Genomic DNA, 22,783 nt, shown 5'->3' with positions numbered 1-22,783 from the left:
GAAGGCTGTGTACAGGTTGGCATGGTACTCACCTGCCAGCATATAACGAAACACACACAGAAGGCTGTATACAGGTGGGCGTGGTACTCACCTGCCAGCATATAACTGGTAAAGTCAGCAGTGAGATTGCTTGGGGAGGGAAGAGAGAAGAGCTAAACTTGGAAACATATTTTTGTGTTTCAATGGCTGAGGAAATGTGGCCAGTAAAGTCAAGTTCAGACAGGAAATGATCCCAGAAGGCAGAATACTGTGGAAGCCATAGAGCAGATTCACGGAAGCCTTGGAAAGGAGGTAGTACTCAACAGGTGTAGCTAGGTGACAATGGTTGTAATTTAGTCACAGGTTGTGTAGAGACACCATGAGTAAGACAACTCTCATAAAAGAAAGCATGTAGCTGGGGGCCTCCTTACAGTGTCATCATGTCCTAGAGAGTGATGGCAGCTGAGGTGGTGCTGAGGAGTAGAGACTGGACCTGGTGTAGCTCCCCCCTCACCCCTCCATAGTGTAATGCATTTTAATAGCAAACTTACAGGAACAGCACAGAAGACAGACAACATTAAAAACATGTACTTGCATGTAGGACAACTCATTTAGAAAAGTATAGTGAATGGATTGCATCTACTGTATGATAAAAATGCTACAAACATCATTTAGTTACTGTCAATAAGAAATTTACTTATTTTAAAGAAATCCAAGAAATTTACTTATTTTAAAGAAATCCAAATGCTGGCATTGTCCAGAAAATTTTAACAGGTTTGTTTATAATTGTTATAAAGTTGAGCTCTTGAAATGTGTTCACTGAAACATTTTGCTTGCATTAATTAATGCTTTACACCTTGTATTTATATTAAAAATTCACACACAATTAATGTGGAGAAACGGCTAATACCTGATTCTGTCCTCTATGTTTCCACTCGCAATCATATACTCAGGTACCTTTGACCCCATGGAAAAACTATCTAACATTCAGAACTACTGATAACAGGAAGAAGAGGGGAAAAATATTTTTGTTTGAAAATGAAATGTTTCCCCTCATAGTAGACTCTTAAGCACGCTCTCCGAGTATGCGGCGTGCTAGCTAGATATCTTTTGGCATAATTGTTGCACGTTTGGCATGGATAGCACACAGGTTGGTGTCTTCAAAAAGGCCAACCAGATGGGCCTCACTTGCCTCCAGCAAAGCACCAATAGCTGCACTCTGGAAGCGCAGATCTGTTTTGAAGTCCTGAGCAATTTCTCGCACCAGACGCTAAAAGGGGAGCTTGCGAATCAGAAGTTGAGTGGACTTCTGATAGTGCCTGATTTCACATACCAGGCTGTAATGATGATGTTTCTCCATCCCTCCAGTAGAGGGCGCACTCTTGCGAACGGCTTTTGTAGCCAGTTGTTGGTGGGTGCTTTACCACCATTGGATTTGCGGGCAGTCTGCTTTGTAGGAGCTATGGTATGGGCACCTCCTTACTTACCCCCTTCTTTGGCCGGGGCTCGGCAAGCAAGAGGCTGCACTGGCATTAAGAGAGTGGCGGTCCAATATATGAACTTATGGGAGCCATTCTTAGTCAAACCACCAGTTACCAAGTACTTGAGGAATGAATTTTTTATTTCATGCCATTTTAATCAGCTACATGTTGCTACTGTGTTAGATAGTACAGGTAGGTATAAAGGTTTGGCTTAAGGGCTGGAGAGATGGCTTAGTGGTTAAGAGAACTATCTGCTCTTCCAGAGGTACTGAGTTCAATCCTAGCACCCACATGGTGGTTCATAACCATCTATAAAGGGATCTGATGCCCTCTTCTGGCATGCAGGTGTACATGCAGCAGAATGCTCATAGATAGAATAAACCGAAGAACCCCAAAAATAAAAAAGCCAAATCTTAAAAGAAAAAAAAAAAAGTTTGGCTAGCTAGATAAAGACTAACAGTTGAATTGGCACTAGTAAATCATTAGTGACCTTGTTGTTGGTTGGTTGTTTTTGTTTTTGGAGTTAGGGTTTCTCTATCTCCTTGGCTGACTGTTATCCTTGGCTATCCTGGAACTCACTCTGTATGTAACCAGGCTGGCCTCCAATTTAAGAGATCTACCTGCCTCTACCCCCTGAGTGGTAGGATTAAAAGTGTACACTACCACTCCCCACTTTATTAATGACCTTTAAAATAATTTTTCAGGACCTTATTTTTGATTAATTGTGTGTGCACATATGAGTACACGTGCCTATGAAGGCCAGAAGAGGGCGTTCAGTCCCCTAATCTAGCTTGTAAGCACGGGCCCCTGGAAGAGCAGGATGTGCTTTTAAGCACTGAGGTATCTTATCAGCCCCTATTTTTTTTAAGAGTTTGTTTTTATTTATGCGTGTGTGTGTTTGTGTGTGTACCCATGTCAGTGGCCTCAGACTAAAGGAGGGCAGCAAGTCAAGCTTTGCATGCTTCTAAGCTGACTACTGTGGTACTGGGAACTGAATTCTGGTTTCCTGTAAAGCAGTACGTACTCCTGAGCCATCTCTCATGTCTGTATGAATCTTACTGTTCTGTGTTGCTAGACCACCTTCCTTCAAAGGCTTATACCTCTGCTGGCTGTAAGAGAGCTGCTGGAGGGGACGTCAGCCAGGAACACATGAGCCTAACTTGTTTTCGCTTTTAAAAGCAGCAGGTTTTTCGTAGACACTTCTGCAAATCTTTCCTTGTATCTATAATTGGCTGAAATAATTGACGAAGGGGATTTAGTTCCCTTAAGCCAGATGGGGTCATCACTTTAAAGCAGGTCAGTTCCTATACTGCACCACTGCCCCTGCTCTGAGCGAGGGGATAGTAGGTGTGGAGAAGCCTGCTTCACGTGTTTAGGGTGAGAGGATAGTATGTTTGGGTTTGCATGTTTGTGTGCATGTGTGTGGAGGCCAGAGGCTGACATGTTGTCTTCCTCAGTCCGTCTCCACCTTGTATATTGATGTAGGGCCACTTGAGCTCGTCTAAGCCGAGCGAGCGAGCGTCTTGTTCTCTGGGTGAGGCTCCTGTGCTCTGGGATTGCAGAGGGACTGCAGGGTTTTCCCGTGTAGGGTTTTCATGGTCCTCACACTGGCACTGCTGCCTTAGTTTCATTTTCAATTTTGACAGAAGCAATTTAGGGATAAAAGGGCTCCTTGTTCACAGTTCCAGGTTCTCACTGGGGAGAAGTCAGGGTGTCAGGAACTTGAAGCAGCTAGTTGAATTATATTCCCAGTCAAGAACCGAAAGTAATGAGTGATGGGTGCAGGTTTGCGCTCAGCTGGCCTTCTCTTTCAGTCAGTCCTGGACCTAGCCCATGACATGGTGCTGGTCAGGATTCAGGGTGGGTCTGTTCACCCAATTAAGAAAAGTCCCTCACAGGTGTGTTCACAGGCCAGTCTAATCCAGACATGCCCTTCTCAATTGATACTGTATTATGCCAAGTGACGGTTAAAAATAGCATCACACACTCTTGAGGTGCACTGTCTCTCCAGCCCCAGGAGATCTTGAACTGGACTGAGGCGAGGCTGTGATCGTCAGACTGAGGTTTAGGGAAGGCAGCAGAAGGAGGAGGACACTTGGCTTGTGATCATCTTAGAGGGTCAAAGTAATTGATGAGGACCAAAGGTTTGAGGCCAGAGGCTATATGTGAAAAAAAAACCCTACACTTTAGAAGTGATTGCTTCCCCCCCCCCCCAGCTGAGTACATACAGTCTTCACAAAAAATAATATGGCTTTTATCAGTAGTATAAAAACCAAAATCATTTTCATGGTAGAAAATACAGAAAAAGATTTAGGGAAAAAAATGAAAATATCCTGTCATTTATTTGTTTCCACTTTGTATTTATGGGAGTTTCTGTGTTTTTATGGTTAGAGTTGTGACATCTAGACTAGGCAAGTTGAAAAGTCAGGATTAGAGGGGCTAGAGAAGGGCTCAGGGGCTCATGACTTCTGGAGGAAAAACTTAATGCTTTCCTGTGGGTTGTGTTTGTATGTTTGCTTTACATAGTAGGGTCTTGTGTGGTCTAGGCTGGCCTTGAACTCCTGCTTCTCCTACCTATACCTCCCAGGTGCTGAGGTTACAGTTCACCATTCCCAGCCTCCAGTAGGATTCGATTTGGCAGATGAGGTGGGATAGTTTAGACTTGCCTATGAATGCTGGAGAGGACCGTGTGGGTGAAGAAACGGTACAGCTGGGAGAGTAAAGTGGTCTACATTGTGGAGGGTCCCAAGTACCATAGGGAAATAGAGGCTGTGCTTTTTGAACTGGGTAACACAAAGTATGCATTCCCAGGATTGTGGGACAGCTCTGTTCTTATTATCTTTACCATGGCAGCGACACCTACTGCCCTTAGTAGGTAGTGCAAGATTCCTTCATTTGCATTTAGTTGGCATAAAATGGGAAGTTCTAAATAGTATTGAACTTTATCATTTTGTTCAGGTGGAAGCTATTGAGACAGTTTCACTGTGTAGCTCGGGCTTGTCTCTAACTCATGATAATTTTCCTGCCTTACCCTCTTGAATTCTGGGATAGCAAACATGATACCTGGTTGGATTTCATCCTTTTATGTTCATTTTCATGACATATTTGGAGAATAAAACACTTTTAGCAAATCATGGGACCTGAGTCAGGTACTGTCTCGCTAGCTCTGAGTCCTTGAGTGGTAAGGTTTTTGTTTTTTTAAAATAGCACATTGCTCATTTTCCCTCCCTGTCATCTTCTCCTGCCCCTTTTTTTCGATTTATAGGTTTTTAAGCCTATGGCTGAGGCTGCTGTGAAGATTGTGGAGAAAAATGGCTTCAGTGATAAGATTAAAGTTATTAACAAGCATTCTACTGAGGTGACGGTGGGACCAGGTGAGCACCATACCTCCAGGGTGGGAAGTTCTGTGTGAAAAGCAGAGCCAATGAGTTTGCAGCAGTCAATCACACACAGGAAAGGTGCTTTTCGATTTAAGCATGTTGCAATTCTTGAGTAGCCCAACTTTTGTAAAACTTGAGGTAGCAAGAAAAGTTTTTAGAGTCAGGAATTTGAAACTTTGAAAATTTCACATGCTCCTTGAAACTTGGAAAGCACAGCTAAGATGTCTGTAGGAGTTAGGCCATCACCAGTTCTTAAGATGTAGTATTTTAGGATTGAAGGATCTATTTAAAGTCAGTATTTTATTTTAAGTTTACTTTGTCAATACCATCAGGATCTAATACAGTCCAGGTTGGCTCTGTAGCTGAGGTTGGCCTTGGTCCTCCTGAGACCTGGAACTATAGGCATGTGTATTACCACAGCTGTTTTTGTTTTTCTTCATAAAAAAAAAAAAATTACTTTGGGGGTGAGGATGTAGCCACTGGTAGAGTGAATTAGGTGCATAAGCCCCTGGGTTTGATTTTGGTAAGACCCTAAAATAATAGTAATTTAAGCTAGGTATGGGTAATCTCAACCATTTTGGAAGCTGAGACAGGAGGATGATCCTGGGTTTCAAGTCAGCTTGGACTACATAGCAAAATCTTTTCTAAAAACAACCCAAGTATAGGGCTGGAGAGATGGTTCAGAGTTTAAGAGCACTGGATGCTGTTTTAGAGGACTGAAGCTCAATTCTTAGCACCCACATGGTAGCTCATAATCATCCATAACTGTGGTTCCAGGGTATTGCATGCCTTCTGACATTAGTGGGCACAAAGCATACACATGGTACGCAGACATACATACAGGCAAAACATAAAATAAAATCAGTAAATTTAATTAATTTAAAAAATCTCTGTGTGAGGTGTGTGTGTGTGTGTGCTGTGTGTTTTTGTGTGTGTTGTATATGTTCAGTTCAGGCTGCCTCAAATAAACTCATGACTATGAAAATTCTTTTGAGGGTCTTAAGTGCTGGGATTACATGTGCTGTCACACCGGGCCCATTACATCAGTGTAAATTCATATGATGAGGATACTTCTACTTTAAGAATATAGTGTAGCCTTGTATTATGATATATACCTATAATCCCAACATTTAAGAGGATTGTGAATTTAAGGCTAACTTGGTCTGTGTGCTGGTTTGAATAGGTATGGCCCCCATAGACTCATGTGTTTGAATGCTTGGCTACAGAGTATGGCCTTTCTAGAGGAAGTGTGTCACTGTGGAAGAGGGGCTTTGAGGTCTTAAATGCTCAAGCTATGCCCACATCCACAATCCCTCCTTGCCACCTGTGAATCAAGATAAAGAGCTCTTAGTTCCTTCTCCAGCACCACCTCTGCCTGCACACTGCCATGCTTCCTGACGTGAGACTGTAATGGAATAAACCTCTGAACTGTAAGCCGACCCCAGTGAAATGTTATTCTCTGTAAGAGTTGTCTTGGTCATGGGGCCTCTTCACAGCAATAAAACCCAACTAAGACAGGCTACATAGCAAGACTCTCAGAAACAAAACATGAACATATGATTGTTGTTTGAATTTTGCAAATTGAGGGAAACTTGTAATCACAACCATAATCAACACAATAGATTATCTCTTTCATACCCAAAAGATTTTTTTATGACCCTTGTGCTGTTAGTCTTCACGTGATTCTAGGTTCTCACTGTTATTCTTTCTTTCATGTAAATCATCTCTTTCTAGAATTTCAAGGGTGGAATTGTATTGTAGAGAGATTATAATGGAATAAACCTCTGAAGTATAAGCCGACCCCAGTGAAATGTTATCCTCTATAAGAGTTGTGTTTTTTGTGGCCTTTTGTCTCAGATCTGGAGATCAATCATGGGGCCTTGTGCATTTTATTCTAAGTTCTACTCCAACACTCTTAAGTTACTATAATGCCATTTAAAATATTTTTTGTTGTTGAGTTTTTCAATACAGCTTGTTTTTCTCTGTGTAGCCTTGGCTCTCCTGGAGCTCACTCTGTAGACCAGGCTGGCTTCAAACTCAAAGGTTTACCTGCCTCTGCCTTCCTTCCGAGTGCTGGGATTAAAGGCATGTACCACCACTGCCTGGCTTAATTATTTTATTTTTAAGATTTAAAATATGTGTATGCATGTGTATGTATATAGTGTATGCCGGTATCCACTGAAGCCAAAAGCATCTGGATGTCGGTGCTAGGTTCTGAACTCTGCTCCTCTGCAGATGCAGCCGCTCTCTTAACTGTGTCTTCCCAGGTCCTAACTGACTTTAATGTAATTACTATGATTTACAGTTTGTGCCCTCATCAGTTAAGGTTAGAGTGATAGAATTACAAACTAACATCTTAAAACCTGTTTCCAATTTTTAAAGGCTTATTTGTTTTTAAAATTACATGCGTACTTGCTTGTTTTTTTGAGACAAGGTCTCACTATGTAGCCTTGACTGGTCTGGAGCTCAAAATTGTAGATGAGCTTGGCCTCAAACTCCCAGAGACTCACTTGCTTCTGAATGGTCAGTGCTGGGGTTAAAGGTTTGCACACTGGACCTGGCTGAACAAAGAAACAATCAAACCACCACTGAGAAGCAAGGCCCCTCACTTGACTGTGTGTGTGTGCTATTCTTCTCTGAAACATCACTCTGTCTCTCTCTCAACACTCCTTAAATCTATATTAAACCTTAGTAAATTCTCACTTTCTCTCTCTTTTCCCCACTGTCTGAGTCTGGTGTGTATAAGCGATGTATGTGTGTGTGTGTGTGTGCAGGTTCACCCATGTGGACACATTCAGAGACCAGAGAGGAACTTCAAATGTCTTCTTGCATTGTTCTCCACCCCCCCCCCTTTTTTTTTTTTTTTAATAAATTGAGACAAGATCTCCTTATGTAGCTCTGCTGACGGGAGTTCACACTCTAACCAAGGCTGGCTTTGAACTCATAGATATACTGCCTCTGCTTCCTAGTGCTGGGATTAAAGAGGAGTGAGGACCATCACGCCTGGCCACCTTGCTTGCTCTTTGAGCTGGACTGGTTGTCTAATGAGCTCCTGTGATTCCTGTCTCCCTGTCTCCCTGATGCTGGAAGGTCATGCTCACTTTCCACTGTGGTAGGGATGTGAACTCAGGTCTTCTTGCTTTCACAGCAAGTGTTTTTACCCAGGTTTGCTTTCCTGTCACTGTGATAAACACCATGCCCAAAGCCACTTGGGAAGGAAGAGGTTTTACTTGACTCATTTGCTGGATCCAGCCGGTCAGTCAACGTGGGAACCTTGACTGGGGGAATAAGGATATTATAGGAAAGGCAGAAATAAGATGCAGGAGACAGGAGGGCTGCTGGGATACTGTGCCAGCAGCAAGTGTATGTTTTCAGTGTCTTAAAGGCAAGCGACACAAAGCATGACCACTTCCAGGAATATAAACAATGACTATAGATTCTTACGTGGCAAGTTTATGGTACACAGTATCTGTATGTTTGACTAAGACTGTTTCCTTTAGGCTTGAACAGTCTCTCAAGGACGTATGTGTGAGCAGAGGAACTTGTCAGGGTGTAACACACGTCTTAAACATCTTAATTAAAAACAAAGACAGACAGATGTCGGCAGGCTCACTCATGATTAATCACGAGTAAGAAGTCAGTCAGAGTTAACTCCAGAAGTGCTCTTCCCTCTTACGTGCATACCGTCATTGAAGGGAGCCTTGCGTGGCAGGAACTCGGAGCAGAAACCGTGGAGGGACACTGATTATTGTTTCCAGGCTCACATTCAGCCCACAGAGGGCTGGGCCCTTTCATATTAATCAACAATCAAGAAAATGCATACAGGCAGTCCTTCAACTGAGATTCTTTCTTTCCAGGTGACTTTAGGTTTATGACACCCACAGATCCATCTTCTCCAGACTGGTGTCATTTCTTAGAAGGAACATCTTACTGTTTTTAGGACATCTAAACTCAGTTTTTTCTTTTTCTTTTTTTTTGTTTTTTTTTTCTTTTTCTTTTTTTTGTTTTGTTTTTTGTTTTTTTTTTTTGTTTTTTTGTTTTTTTTCGAGGCAGGGTTTCTCTGTGTAGTTCTGGCTGTCCTGGAACTCACCCTGTAGACCAGGTTGGCCTCGAACTCAGAAATCCGCCTGTCTCTGTCACCACCACCTGGCTCAGTTTTTTCTTTCTTTAAGTTTTTTTTTTTTTTTTTAAATATATGTGTGTGTGTCTGCATGTATTTCTATGCACCATCTTGTCTGAAGAGGTCAGAAAAAGGATGCCATATCTCCTGGAACTGGAGTTAGAGACAGTTGTTAATTGCTGTGTGGGTGCTTGGAATTGAACCTGGTTCCTCTGGAAAAGCAGCCAGTGTTTTTTTTTTTCCATTGACCCATCTCTCCAGCCCCTAAGACCAGTCTTCTTTTCTTTTTCCTTTTTTTTTTCTATTTTTATTTTTGAGACAGGGTCTCTATGTAGCTCTGGCTGTCCTGGAAGTTGCTATGTAGACCAGGCTGGTCTTGAACTCACAGATACCTGCTTGCCTCTGCCTCCCAAGTGTTGGGATTAAAGAACTGCACCACCACACCCAGCTGGCCCAGTTTTCTTAACATATTAGCTAATGAAGGTGTAGAACCTTATCTTGAGCTCAGAAATTTTTATAATTTTGGCAGGAAGTATTACCTGATGCATATATACAAAAAAATGATCTAAAAATACCTTTGGAAAAGACTGGATTAAATAATGATATCTAGAAAAAGAAGTCAGTATATCCAGAGTAGAACTTGTTGTTTTATTGCTCACACATAGGTACTTAGTATCACTCTGATTTACCTAATCACCCAAACCTAAAACCAGGCACTAATCTTTGGTGTGCCCTTGTTCATTCCATGCTAATGGAACGCCATTCATTTTACTTCCTGAGTATGTTTTCCACTTAAAACTCCTCTCCTCATCTCCACTACGCATGGTAGTTTAGGCTCTCATGTCTCACACTGGCTATTAAAATAGTAAACCATTGTTCCTACTGACCCGTCATGCTTCCTTTTCTCAGAATTCTTTGAGACCCCCCATCTGTAACGTCTGAAGTGTAAACATCTTTCCAGCACCCTCACATCTGCTGTCTCCTCTCCTCTCTTGCCGTTTTACTCACTCGGTGCACACCTACACTGAGCTTCTAGGACTCTGAGCTAATGCCTCACAGCCTCATGGCTTTTGCTCACCTTCACCATTGCTTACCTAACCAACTCCACTGACTTCCCGCCTTGGTTAAGGCAGTAACAGAAGCATATCACTGTAGCCAGACTTTTCGCTACTTTATTGGGTTCTTTTTCCTATCTCCCTTCACCACCCCAATCCTTTAAAAGCCCCCAACACTTGGGAGGAGTGAAAGGTTAGAGGGGAAAAGGGGCATCGATCTCCTTAGACTACTGACTGGGACATTGAGTTCCTTGGGTCAAGTTTGATCTTCACAGTCAGGATATCCAGTTTCTTGTAGTCTCTTTCTTGCTCACAACCATGGGACAAACCGCAGCAGCAGCAGGTGCAGCAGCAGCAGCCCTGTCAGGACTCTAGAATTTTTATACCTTCTCAAGAGTCCCCAGAATTCCAAACAAATTCTCTGCAGCTGGCAGAATCACACCCTGATTGAGCACTCGTCAAGTCATAGTCAGCTGTTGCGGACAATCTGAAGCAGCCCCATATTCCAACCTGGGATTAAAACAAAAACACATTTACATAACATTTCTGTGTTTTTAAAGAAACAAAAAATTCTCACTCCATGTCACAACTGCTGAAGTCTCTTCTGTTCCTGGAGCAACCTTCAATACCACTCTTCTGTGATCTCACTGCTTCTTGTAAAGATCATCTTCTAAATGACTGCACAACACTGCCGTTTGGACACCTATTGTCTTCTAAGATTGTGAGCGCTCTCAGACTGGCTTGGTACCTAACAGGTTTTCTAGCTTTTTTTTTTTTTTTTAAGTTTTTTTCGAGGTTGTAATGACATCATCCCTCTGCTTCATCATGTTCCTGTATACTCTTGGTTCTCTTTAAAATTCATTTTCCCTCTTTTACCTGTTTATTCTTGTCACACACACACACATATACACACATACACACACACATACACACACGTGCACACACACACACTTTTCCTAAATACAGCCTGTTCAGTCTATATAACATTACTTGTAGGTATGTCTTCCCTTTGAAGATTGTCACTCCTACCCACCAACCCATCCCATCCCATCCCAAACACTACTTAGTTGCTTGTAGTTCTTTGTGAAAGCTTGAGGTCTGAGAGCTTGCCCCATCTATGTGAGCATGTCTGCTTCTTGGTCTTTGTTTCTTAGCATTCTTGACAGTTGAAAGCAGCTTAATGTTTTTGAATGTCACGTCACTGTGTCCGTATAGTTCTTTGTATTTGTTGCTAAGCAGTGTGCTGTTGGAGATGTATGCCAAAATTAATCATATCTTATTGCCAATACTTTTTTTTTTATCTTTTCTACATTAGTTCCTTTTCTGTTGCTGTGATGAGACATCATGACCAAGACAGCTTTAGAAGGAGAGAGTATTGGGGCTCACAGTTCCTGAAGGATAGCAGTCCATCACCATCATCATCATGAGTTCACTTGGCAGTAGTTGGGCTTGGTGGCTAGAGCAGCAAACTTGAGAGTTTACGGTGTAAGCAGGAAGCAGGAGGCAGACAGCAAACTGAGAATGGCTTTGAAACCTCAAAGATCACTCCCCAGTGACATAATTCTTCCAGCAAGACCATACCTCCTAGCACTACGGGTGGGGGGGTGGGTGGGGGGGATGGGGGTGGGTGGGAAGTATTTAGAGATGTAAATGTATAGGAAACATTCTCAATCAAACCAACCTACCTCCCCTTCTTCCCTCTTCCCTTTCTTTCTTTTGCAAAGTCTTACTTTGTAACCCAGTTGGCTCCAAATTGGAGATTCTTCTGCATCCTATGTTGGAATCACACAGGCTTGTGCCCTTATGCCCCTTGGTGGTTAGAGTAAGAGTTGATAGGCTTGCCGGGCGGTGGTGGCGCACGCCTTTAATCCCAGCACTTGGGAGGCAGAGGCAGGCGGATTTCTGAGTTCGAGAGTTCGAGGTTAGCCTGGTCTACAGAGTGAGTTCCAGGACAGCCAGGGCTACTCAGAGAAACCCTGTCTCGAAAAACCAAAAAAAAAAAAAAAAAAAAAAAAAAAAAGTTGATAGGCTCATATATTTGGATGCTTCGTCAACAGGAAGTGACAGTTTAACAGGATTAGGAGGTGTGGCCTTGTGTTGGAGGAAGTGTGGGCTGGGCTTGGATGTTTCAGAAGCCCATGCCAAGCCTAGCCTCCCTCTGCTTGTTGATCATGATGTAGCTCTTAGCTCCTGTTCCAACATTGCACCTGTGGTCATGCTCCCTGCCACTATGATGAAAACGGGTTAAACCTCTGAAAATGTAAGCACGCCCCAATGACAGCTTTAACAATTCTTCTCCCTCTCTGTCTCTCCCTCTTTTCTTCCTCTCAAAGACAGTTTTTCTATGTAGCCCTGGTTGGCCTGGAACTCGGAGATATCCATCTACCTTTGCCTCTGAAGTGCTGGAATTAAAGGTGTGCTCCACTACACCCGGCTTCAAGTCCCCCGTCTTAAGAGGTGGCTTGCTGAGGGTTTTGTTTTGCCAAGAGTCTTGCTATGTAGCCCAGGCCAGGCTGTCCTCAAACACAGGCTTCCTGCTTCTGCCTCCTAGGTGATGGGACTATAGGTGTGCACTGCTGTATCCTGCCACAAGAGGGTCCTCATTGGCAAGTTAGACATCTTCCTGTTTTCCTCCTTAGCTGGTACAGTGCTGCTACTTCTGCATTCCATTTTTTTTTTCCTTTTTTCTAGTACCCAATTATGTCTCCTAATTGTGGTTCTCCTTTCTCACTTTTTGTTGGTTTTGTTGACTGAGAAAGGGTCTGCTTTGTAGCCCTGGCTAGCCTCACTATGTATGGCCTACTGAATGTTAGGATTAGGCATATGCTTTTGTTACTTTATTACTTTCCTTCTAATTCCAAATGTGATTCCCCCCAAGAGTCTGTTCTGAGGCCTTAAAATTAGCATCTAAGTTTGGAGCCTGTACCTCAGAGATAGATTACCCTGAGTATGTGTGGCAACAGTTGTTCAACTCCCCGTTGCATTCATGTGATGAATTAGGACACACCTGGGGTAACTGCCCTTTTCCAGGCTTCTTTACATCATCCCTCATAAATTTACACTCATTTGATAAATGCCAGGCTCTAAGAAGTACTTACTAAAACTCACTGGGTCATAAAGCTTTGTTTTTACCTTAATGAAACACACTTGTATTGTAAATCATTTCAAGTCTCATAATCACCTTAGATTCTATGTAGGAGGTTGAAATGGCAAGTTTTGGTGATGACTGGCGGAATAATAAAGAATTAAGCTGGTGTTTGCGGACTTTATGCACTGTTAGGTACTGTTCTTGGCATTGAGGCGTGGGGGTGAGTAGGGCAGTCCTAGACCTAAAAAAAGATGCTCCTGTCTGTGCGGTGTGGCGTCTGTGCGGTGTGGCAGGTGCTGCTCCCTAAGAGGCGAGCAAATGAGTGGTAGCAGGATGAGGTCAAGTTGGGACAGTGTATTCCAGCTGGCATTTAACATATGAGAGAGAAGGGACACTATTTCTAAGCCAAGAGATGGCATGTGCTCTCAACTCCCACTTTACTTGCTAGATGTGCAAGTAACAGGGAGCCCATGTGTGCGGCAGACCTTTGTCACTGCCCCCCCATGTGTGCGGCAGACCTTTGTCACTGCCCCCCCCCGGTTCGCAGGTGAGGTGGCTAACGATGGTTGGATGCCAGTCTCCAGGCTCAGTCCTTCCCTGCGTCCATTCTCTCTGGCACATGTCACTGCTTCTCTCTCAGTGACAGCCATGGGCCTTGTCATGGTAATTCAGAAGCCATTAGGAATGTCTACAGGTCCTTCTCCGTGAGAAATAGCTCTTTTCAAAATCTATTGGCTCATTAAAAATTATAATGGTAGCAGTAGTATATTTTAGAGGTTTAGAAAATAGTTGACAAAAGAACTCCTCAAAACCCTGCTTTTCCTAAACAGCTGGCATTTGGAGACTACTTGGTAGCAAGACACCAACCTAAAAGGATTTGGCAGAAAGAATCTGGGTGTTCTAAGACTTGGATCTCAGTTTTCATGGCTGAGCTTACAGTAACTGCAGACTTACAGATCAGCCTCTTCTTGCTTTGAATTTTTTTTTTTGGGGGGGGTCCCTTTCTATAGACTTGAAGTACTGGCATTCATTCAGTTTTTGCTTTTCAATTTTGCTAGTGAGGATGGAAAAAATTTCCATCTGAGGTTTTTTTTTTCCTCTGAAATTGTTTGTATTTTTCTCCCTATTTTTATTTCTGCTTAGTTTTTATTTTAGGTATTTATAGACTTTTTTTTTCTCCAAGGTATTCCTTTTTCTCCCATTCTTGTTTTGGTTGTTGTTGTTTTGTGTTTTTTTGTTGTTATTTTTTGAGACAGGGTTTCTCAATTTAGCTCTGGCAGTCAGGAACACACTTTGTAGACCAGAGTGGCCTCAAACTCACAAAGATTGCCTACCTTTGCTTCCTGAGTGCTGAAATTAAAGGCATGTGCCACCACCTTCCATCCTTTTCCCCCATTCTTAACAGTACCAGAGAGTTGAAAGAGAAATGTAAGCCAGCTGTTGGTAAAGCCAATAAGAGCAGTACAAAGAGGACTCATTCCTGACCCTGTTGTTACCATGCCAATGGTTTTTAACCACTGGAAAGTGAGTTACAGATATAGTTCCGTATACTTCAGCATGTGTATCTGCTCTCAATGGCATGAACTTTTTTTATTTTTTAAGATTTATTTTAAAGCGTGTGTGTGTGTGTGTGAGTGTGTGTATAGATGCCTCAACATGTGAGTGCAGATGTGTGCAGAGTCCCAAAGAGGACATCAGATCTGGAGCTGCAGTTAACAGGGGTTCTAAGCCACCAGATGTGTGTGCTAGGGGCTGAGCTTGGGTCTTCTGCAAGAGCAGTGCATGCTCTTACCCCTGAGTCATTTCTCTAATTCCTACTGTTGATGTGTCTCTTTGATGTCTTTGTTGCCATAAATACCCTTCCTCGTGTGTTGCATGTTTCTGACTCTATTCGCTTGTTTCCAGATGGTGACTTGCCATGTCGTGCTAACATTCTGGTCACGGAGCTGTTTGACACGGAACTGATTGGAGAGGGAGCACTGCCCTCTTACGAGCACGCACACAAGCATCTTGTACAGGTAGAGCCTTCCTTAGGAGTGTTGGGATTGTAGCCGTCATACACAGCTGCTGCTACACCATGCTCACTCAGTACAGACGGATTCTCCATACGCCCTGGGCCTCCCTTCAGGTCTTGGCAGGCAGCTAGCTCAAGTGGCAGTAGTGCTGAACTGGAGAAACTTTTGCTTATAACTTGCTTATAACTCCCAGCTGTGAAAAATCCTGATGGGATTTCAGGGCCGGAGATGGATGCAGAGTGAGATAAGACCACAACAGAGTAGGTGAGGGGACTCTGCAGGTGTCCTGTTGACTTTGTCATCCTAGACAGACTTCAGGGAGTCTAATATCGGGTGCTTCATTGTCAGCATATTTAAAACACAGGATAATTGGGGAAAGTTTTTTTTTTCCCCCAACAGTCATTTCCATTCCAGGTAATCAGTCCAATTCTAGGTGCTCAATAAATTAAGGTGAGACTCCTTTGGAAAGTACATGTGAGGATGAGGCGGGGTCTAGGGCTAAAGGCCTAGAATTTAGTGTGGTCTCTGAATGATAATGTAGACGTCAGCAGGCTGAAATGTATGTGACATCTCCCCTAAGGATGGGTCCCCTTAAACATAAGGTCAAGGGAGGGAGAGCCTGGGGTAAACATTGCCTCCAGAGAGGCAAAAAGGTCATCAGGTTATTAACAATATCCACTCCCAGCCCTCTTGGTGGGAAAACAGGTATTTTATCTCCTCCATTAAGGAGAGGCCCCAGTGTGTTTAACATTCCTGGCTCCCTAGTGTTTGGGGGTAAGAAGACTTTCATGTCCCCAACAAGTAGGGATAATGCTCATTAGTGCTGACGAGCCCAGCAGACCAGCAGACGGGATAGGCAGCTGCTGCAGTGCTCACATCCAGGAAGGCATTTGTTTGGTGTTCTGTGCAAGAGTCTGAAGCCAGAATGGCTACTTTTTTGGAAGATTCTACCAGGTCTGTATGGTAGTTCATTAGCATGTCAGTGTGTAGGTCTTTTGACATATTTAATTGTAGCTGGATTTTGCTACTTTGTGGGTTCTTCTTTCTTCCATTCTTCCTTTTTCTGCCCTTCCAACTCCTTGATGAGAGAGAACAACTTGATGAGAGAGAAAAAAGATACAGAGAAAAGAAAAGAGATCCCTGAGTAAAGGCAGGGGTTGGAAAGGGGACTGTCAGACTACTCAGGGTCGTCGCATTCCTTGGGGCAGGTGTGATCTTCACCATCAGGATGTCTGATTCCTTCTTGTTGTTGTCTCTTATTTGCGCATGACTACTTAACACGCCGTGACCAGTAACCCTCCCGACCTTTTGAGGCCCCATTGCATTTATATTCTCTATGAGAAGTCCCCAGAATTCAGAATACCACGCAGTCACAGAAACTTTCAGCAGCTGGTAAAATCACCCCTCTACTAGAACACGAGGCAGACCATAGTCCCCACACCTGGGGTTAAAACGAAAGTACATTCCTATTTTTGTATTTTTTAAAGAAACCAAAATTCTCACTACATTTAGCAGTTTTAGGTAACTAGGAACTTAAGTCATTTTAGTACTCAAAGCTAAGGCAGAAAGACTGTAAGAGGTTAGTCTAGACTACATAGACTACAGGTCTTTAAAAATAATCATCATTTTAGGCATAATGTACTTTCTTTTCTTTTAAGACATAGGGCAGAAAGCAGTTTACTCTCCTGACAGGAAGGTGTTAAGAGTTTCTAAGTCAGCCAGATCTGAACACTTTTGACCCGTGTGAGGCGCTGGTGAGGCGGCACTGACTGACTGCTGTGCTGTTTGTTTGTTGTGATGTAAACCTAGGAAGACTGTGAAGCCGTGCCTCACAGGGCAACTGTCTATGCCCAGCTGGTGGAGTCCAGGAGGATGTGGTCCTGGAACAAGCTCTTTCCCGTCCGTGTTCAGACTAGACTTGGAGAGCAGGTCATCGTTCCTCCCTCAGAACTGGAGAAGTGTCCTGGTGCGCCTTCAGTCTACGACATTCAGCTGAATCAGGTGTCATCTGCTGACTTCACTGTCCTCAGTGATGTGCTGCCAATGTTCAGGTACTGTGGAACCTCCCTGGGTGGCTCTTCTCTGAGACATTTGATCAGATGTCTTCTTTTATGGAACAGAAACTTAGCTGAGTTCTTTCCGTATCAGTACCGCTGTTGGGCTGGTCTCTGTGGAAGCTTAACAAGGGTGTATGTGAGTTAAATTATGCTTCAGTTCCCAAATTCTTCCACAGCGTGGACTTCAGCAAGCAAGTCAGCAGCTCAGCAGCGTGCCACAGCAGGCAGTTTGTACCCTTGGCCTCTGGCCAGGCCCAGGTGGTTCTCTCCTGGTGGGACATTGAAATGGATCCTGAGGGCAGGATCAAGTGCACCATGGCGCCCTTTTGGGCACAGACAGATCCGCAGGAGCTTCAGGTAAGAGGCCGGAGCTGGGCACATTTCCTGTCAGTCAGGGAACTTTTGTTTCTGTTTACCCTCTAGGTCACTCTATTAGTCAAAGGCAAGAAGAAGTTTTCTTTTGGGAAGATGCACATGTACAAGTACAAATGTACAAAGGACTGGGAATGGCCGGGCAGTGGTGGCACACGCCTTTAATCCCAGCACTTGGGAGGCAGAGGCAGGCGGATTTCTGAGTTCGAGACCAGCCTGGTCTATAGAGTGAGTTCCAGGACAGCCAGGGCTACACAGAGAAACCCTGTCTTGAGAAACCAAAAAAAAAGGGGGGGGGGGTTGGACTTGGAATGTACTCAGTAATAGAGCACTTTCATAGCATGCATGAGCCCCCGTGCTACATATACGCACACCCCAAATACTACAAAGAAAAATAATAAAAAATAAAATTAGCACGTCCTGCCAGTGTATATATAGTAAGGTTGACCTCTTCTCTGGGGGAGTTCATGGTTGACACCAGTGGCCACAGTGAGCAGCAAAAGTCTTAGTGAATTGGTTCTACGTCCAGGGGCCTGAGTCAACTTGGAATTGAGAACTACAACCTCACTCACTTTGGTTCAGAATCCACCTTCAGGGTAAATGGGCAGAGGAATATAAACTACAAAGTGGAAGTACTAGTCAATGTATGATAAGTTTTCGCCTTTAAACTGCTATGAAATAAAACAGCAAATGAACTGCAATGAAATACTGTTTTTTACATATTAGTAAATAAAATTCACAAAGTTTAGTGACACAGTCCAACCTAGTAGGAAGTGATAGATGTTAGGGCCCTGGGTACTTCTGCTTATGTGCAGAGTGACTCACTTGCAAGATAATCATTGGATTCTTAATTTTGTAGGAAAAGAATAACATAAAGGACACCTGTAAGGACTCAAATCACCCTGTGTCTTTACACTGAACAGGGCATCTCTCTGGGCCCTGATGCAGCCTCCTCCTATAGGGAGTCTGGGAGCGGGAGGTATTAGGGAAGCCCCTGGAGCACACAGCGGGTTAAATTCACACAGTACAGAGAAACCTGAGAGAAGCTAAGCTGCTTATCCTCTGTTAGCCGTTATATTTGAATAGACATCTTAGATACCTGCCTTTTTACTAAATCCAGGAACAAGTAGATGAGCTGTGTCCCAGGCAAGGGTAATAAGCCTTGTCTTCATTTGCATATATGCCATTGGAGTGTGACAAGACCTGCTTTCCTTAATTTCTAGAAATAACAATAAGCAGGTGCTCACCGCATTAGAGTTGAGCCAGATGTCTTTTTTATATTTTAATTTTTTTTTCTTTTAGAGACAAGATCTTGCTATATAACAAACTGGCCTAAATTCACAAGGTAACCCAGGCTGGTCCAAATTCATGGTCCTCCTTCCTCAGCTTCCTCAGTGCGGGGATTACAGGTTTGTGCTACACATCTTAACTTAGGTACCAACTTTTTAAGATAGTTTATTCTTTCTAAGTTTTCCAAATGTTAGCACCTTATTTTCTAAAAATCAAGACGTATATATTATAGGTTATGAGAATATACTGGTTGGGCTGGATAGATGGCTCAGCGGTTAAGAGCACTGACTGCTCTTCCAGAGGCCCTGAGTTTGATTCCCAGCAACCACATGGTGGCTCACAACCATCTGTAATGCTATTCATTGCCCTCATCTGGTGTGTCTGAAGACAGCTACAGTGTACTCATATGCATAAAATAAATAAATCTTTAAAAAAAAAAAAGAATATACCAGTTTGGTATGGTGACATAGGCCTTTAATCCCAATACTTAGGAGATAGAGGCAGATGTATCCCTGAATTTGAGGCTTGCCTGGTGTGACTAACAAGTTCCAGGCCAGCCAGGGCTACATAGTGAGACCCTGCCTCCACATCCCAAAATTAATAATTAATAATAACAACAACAACAATAATAATAATATACTTTCTTGGTAAAATTTGCATTGGGCCCTACTACCCAAAATAACTACCTTTCTTGTGTCTCTTTCCAGATACGAAGTTTTACTAATATTTAACCTGTGTGTGTGTGTGTGTGTGTGCGTGCATGTGTGTGCATGTGTGCACGTGTGTATATTTTTGGCTTTTTGATTTGTTGTTTTATTCTGTATCATAGTCTTTGTCATTGGTACATGTCTTTGAGTTTCCTTATGTGGGGAGTGTGGCACATGCTCCAGGCCAGGAATCTGGCAGGGAGCAGGGCAGCACCTACCTTCTCAGGTGTGAGTTTCCATGGTCTCAACCTGCTCTACCCACCAAGCTTTTTGGCATGGTTTACCGTTCCACACATATTTATGTGACTATAGCTTCTTTATCTTTTCTTCTTGTTTTCCTTATATGTGGGATTTTTAGTAAGGATTACCACTATTTATTAAAGGTTCACTTGGGCTCAAGTGAACTCAGTGATAGAATAGTTGCCTAACATATTTGATGCTTTGGTTTTTGTTTTGTTGATTGTTTTTTTCCAGAAAGTTTCTCTGTAGCCCTGGCTATCCTGGAACTCACTCTGTAGACCAGGCTGTCCTTAAACTCACAGAGGTCCACCTACCTCTGTCTCCTGAGTACTGGAATTAAAGGCATGTACCACTACAGTTTGGCTGCTCTGGGTTTTTAATCTCTAGTCAGAATCTCTGTAAATCATGTTTCACAGTTTAGAATATTTTACTTCTTTTAAACACTCCATTTAATTCAAAGGAGTAAACTATACAAACTTTGTGTTGTTTTAAACTTTTTTTTTTTGTTGTTGTTTTTGTTTTTGTTTTTTCTAGACAGGGTTTCTCTGTGTAGCCCTGGCTGTCCTGGAACTCACTCTGTAGACCAGGCTGGCCTCGAACTCAGAAATCCGCCTGCCTCTGCCTCCCAAGTGCTGGGATTAAAGGCGTGTGCCACCACCACCCGGCTTGTTTTAAATTTTTTGAGAGTGTGTGAAACTGGTACGTGTATGAGTTCTGGTGAATGTGGTGTGTGTACTTGTTAGTGGTTAATGTGCATATGTGCCTGTCGGTGGGCCTCTGCGTGTGTGTGTATGTGGAGGCCAGAGGCCACTCACCTTCCATCTTCAGTTTTTAAACATGACCTCTCACTGATCCTGAAACTCACACTTGACCAGGCTGGCTGCCCACTCAGGGATGCCTCTGCCCTCTCCATCCCCGGGTTGTAGACACCCAACTGTTGAGCTTTACTGGTGCTGGGGATTCACACTCAGTTCCTCCAGCCTTGCCACAGCCACTGTACCAGTCAGTCCATCTTCCCCAGCCCCTATTTTCCCAACTTTTGTTTCGAACAAATGTAGGATCGCAGAGTAACTGAGAGTGGACACTGCCCATACCTGTACTTCAGTTTAATTGATAGTCATTAATATTCTCCACATTTGTTGCTTCTCTTCCTCCCTTTGCTCTGCTTCCTTTCTTCTCTCAGTGCACACAGTTTCTACTCAGTCAGTTGATAGTAAGTTACACATACCTGAAACCTTGACTCTTTGATACTTATGAGATCAAAACTTTCCTCATAAGCAAAATACTATCATAACACCTAAGAAAATTAACAGTGTACTATTCCATAACATCTAATACAGTTCAAAATAAAATTTCCTTAGTTGTCCCCAAATATTTTGAATAGCTTTTGGTTTCCTAGTCTAGGATCCAGTTAGATACTATGTATTATATTATGTTTGACCTTTCTGTGTTTTGATGTCACTAAGGAAAACAAAAGGATATTTTGTGTATGTTAAAGCCTTGGATATCTCCCAAGAGGCTCTTAAAACAAGGTTTCCCCTTGGCCACTAGGTCAGTCTTGGTTGTGAGCCAGAGAATTTTTCCTTCAAATGAAAGATGACTCACAGTCCAGCAGGTGAAGGGAAGGGCATTGACTCTTGTGCAAGCTAGTTTTTTGTCAACTTCACACAGGCTAGGGTCATCTTAAAAGAGGAAACCTCGGTTGATAAAATGCCTCCTTAAGATCCAGCTGTAGGCAATTTCTTAATTAGTGATTAATGTTGTACGACCCAGCCATTGTGTAATCCCTGGGCCGGCAGGCCTGGCTCTATAAGAAAGCAGACCTGAGCAAGCCATGATGAGCAAGCCAGTAAGCAGCATTCTTCCTTGACTTCTGCCTCAGCTCCTGCTTCCAGGTTACTGCCCTGTTTGAGTTTCTCATGATTTCCTTCAACGATTATAAAAATGTGGAAGCATAAGCCAAATAAACCCTTTCCTTCCCAGCTTGTACTTGGCCATGGTGTTTCGTTATAGCAATAGTGACCCTAAGACAGTGCTGCTCTGTGAGGAGAGATCAGAGACTGCACTTGTCCCTTCTAAAGCTGCTTCAGCACTGCCCTTGATGATGTCTCTTAAAGTCAGCAAGGTTCCAGGAAGCTTTTGGGACACTGGCTTCTCTGATTAAATTTTTTTTTCTTATTCTTTAGGGCCATAGTAGGCACTTATAGTCTATGCTATGTCTCTGTGCAGCTGGTAGTTGGCTTTGGGCCGCTGGATTGGAAGCATTGTTGTCACAGCTTGGTGAAAGCTGTCTCTCTACTCCTTATTTCAGTGGCGGGACCACTGGATGCAGTGTGTGTACTTCCTGCCGCAAGAGGAACCTATTGTGCAGGGCTCACCCCGATGCCTGGTAGCCCACCATGATGACTACTGTGTGTGGTACAGCCTTCAGAGAACCAGGTATGCCTGTTTGTTGTTGGGATAGAGGACTGACCCTCAGAGATTGAATTGATGTAAACTTTCTATGGAAAGACCTTGCAGAGATTTGAATGGGCAGATTTATATCAGAACAAAATAAAATAATCAAGGGCTAGTAAGATGGTCCTGTGAGTAATGGTGCTTGTAGCCAAGTCTGATGACCTGAGGTCAAGCCCCAGAATCTATTGTATAGGAGAGAGCCTATTCCGCAGAGCTGTTCTCTGACTGCTGCGTTTGTGTTATGGTACTCCCCAGCCCCACACACAAAATAAATAATCATTATTTACACAGCAAAAGTCTGTGGCAGGATGTATCAGTGTGTCTATGTGTATGTAGAAACTATTATGGATTGGTAAGTTCTATTAAAAACAAATATATGAAAAACACAGCCGGGCGGTGGTGGCACACGCCTTTAATCCCAGCACTTGGGAGGCAGAGAGGCAGAGGCAGGCGATTTCTGAGTTCGAGGCCAGCCTGGTCTACAGAGTGAGTTCCAGGACAGCCAGGGCTATACAGAGAAACCCTGTCTCAAAAAACCAAAA

General features: G+C 43.2%; 1 protein-coding gene across 3 annotated transcripts in view; it reads left to right on the top strand.

Moving 5' to 3' along the window:
• Prmt7 (protein arginine methyltransferase 7) overlaps nucleotides 1-22,783 on the top strand; it is a 47,350-nt gene that overhangs the window by 13,158 nt on the left and 11,409 nt on the right. For all 3 annotated transcript variants that reach the window (XM_028768512.1, XM_028768513.1, XM_028768514.1), the window contains exons 5-9: nucleotides 4,726-4,834; nucleotides 15,009-15,121; nucleotides 16,928-17,169; nucleotides 17,352-17,532; nucleotides 22,096-22,223. In XM_028768512.1, coding sequence (XP_028624345.1) covers nucleotides 4,726-4,834; nucleotides 15,009-15,121; nucleotides 16,928-17,169; nucleotides 17,352-17,532; nucleotides 22,096-22,223 — 773 coding nt within the window. The remainder of the gene's footprint in view (nucleotides 1-4,725; nucleotides 4,835-15,008; nucleotides 15,122-16,927; nucleotides 17,170-17,351; nucleotides 17,533-22,095; nucleotides 22,224-22,783) is intronic.

Source organism: Grammomys surdaster, unplaced genomic scaffold (genome assembly GCF_004785775.1).
Source record: "Grammomys surdaster isolate TR1022 unplaced genomic scaffold, NIH_TR_1.0 187, whole genome shotgun sequence".
NCBI classification, from domain to species: domain Eukaryota; kingdom Metazoa; phylum Chordata; class Mammalia; order Rodentia; family Muridae; genus Grammomys; species Grammomys surdaster.
The sequence above is the reverse complement of the archived record's forward strand: the minus strand, read 5'-3'. Positions and strand labels throughout refer to the sequence as shown.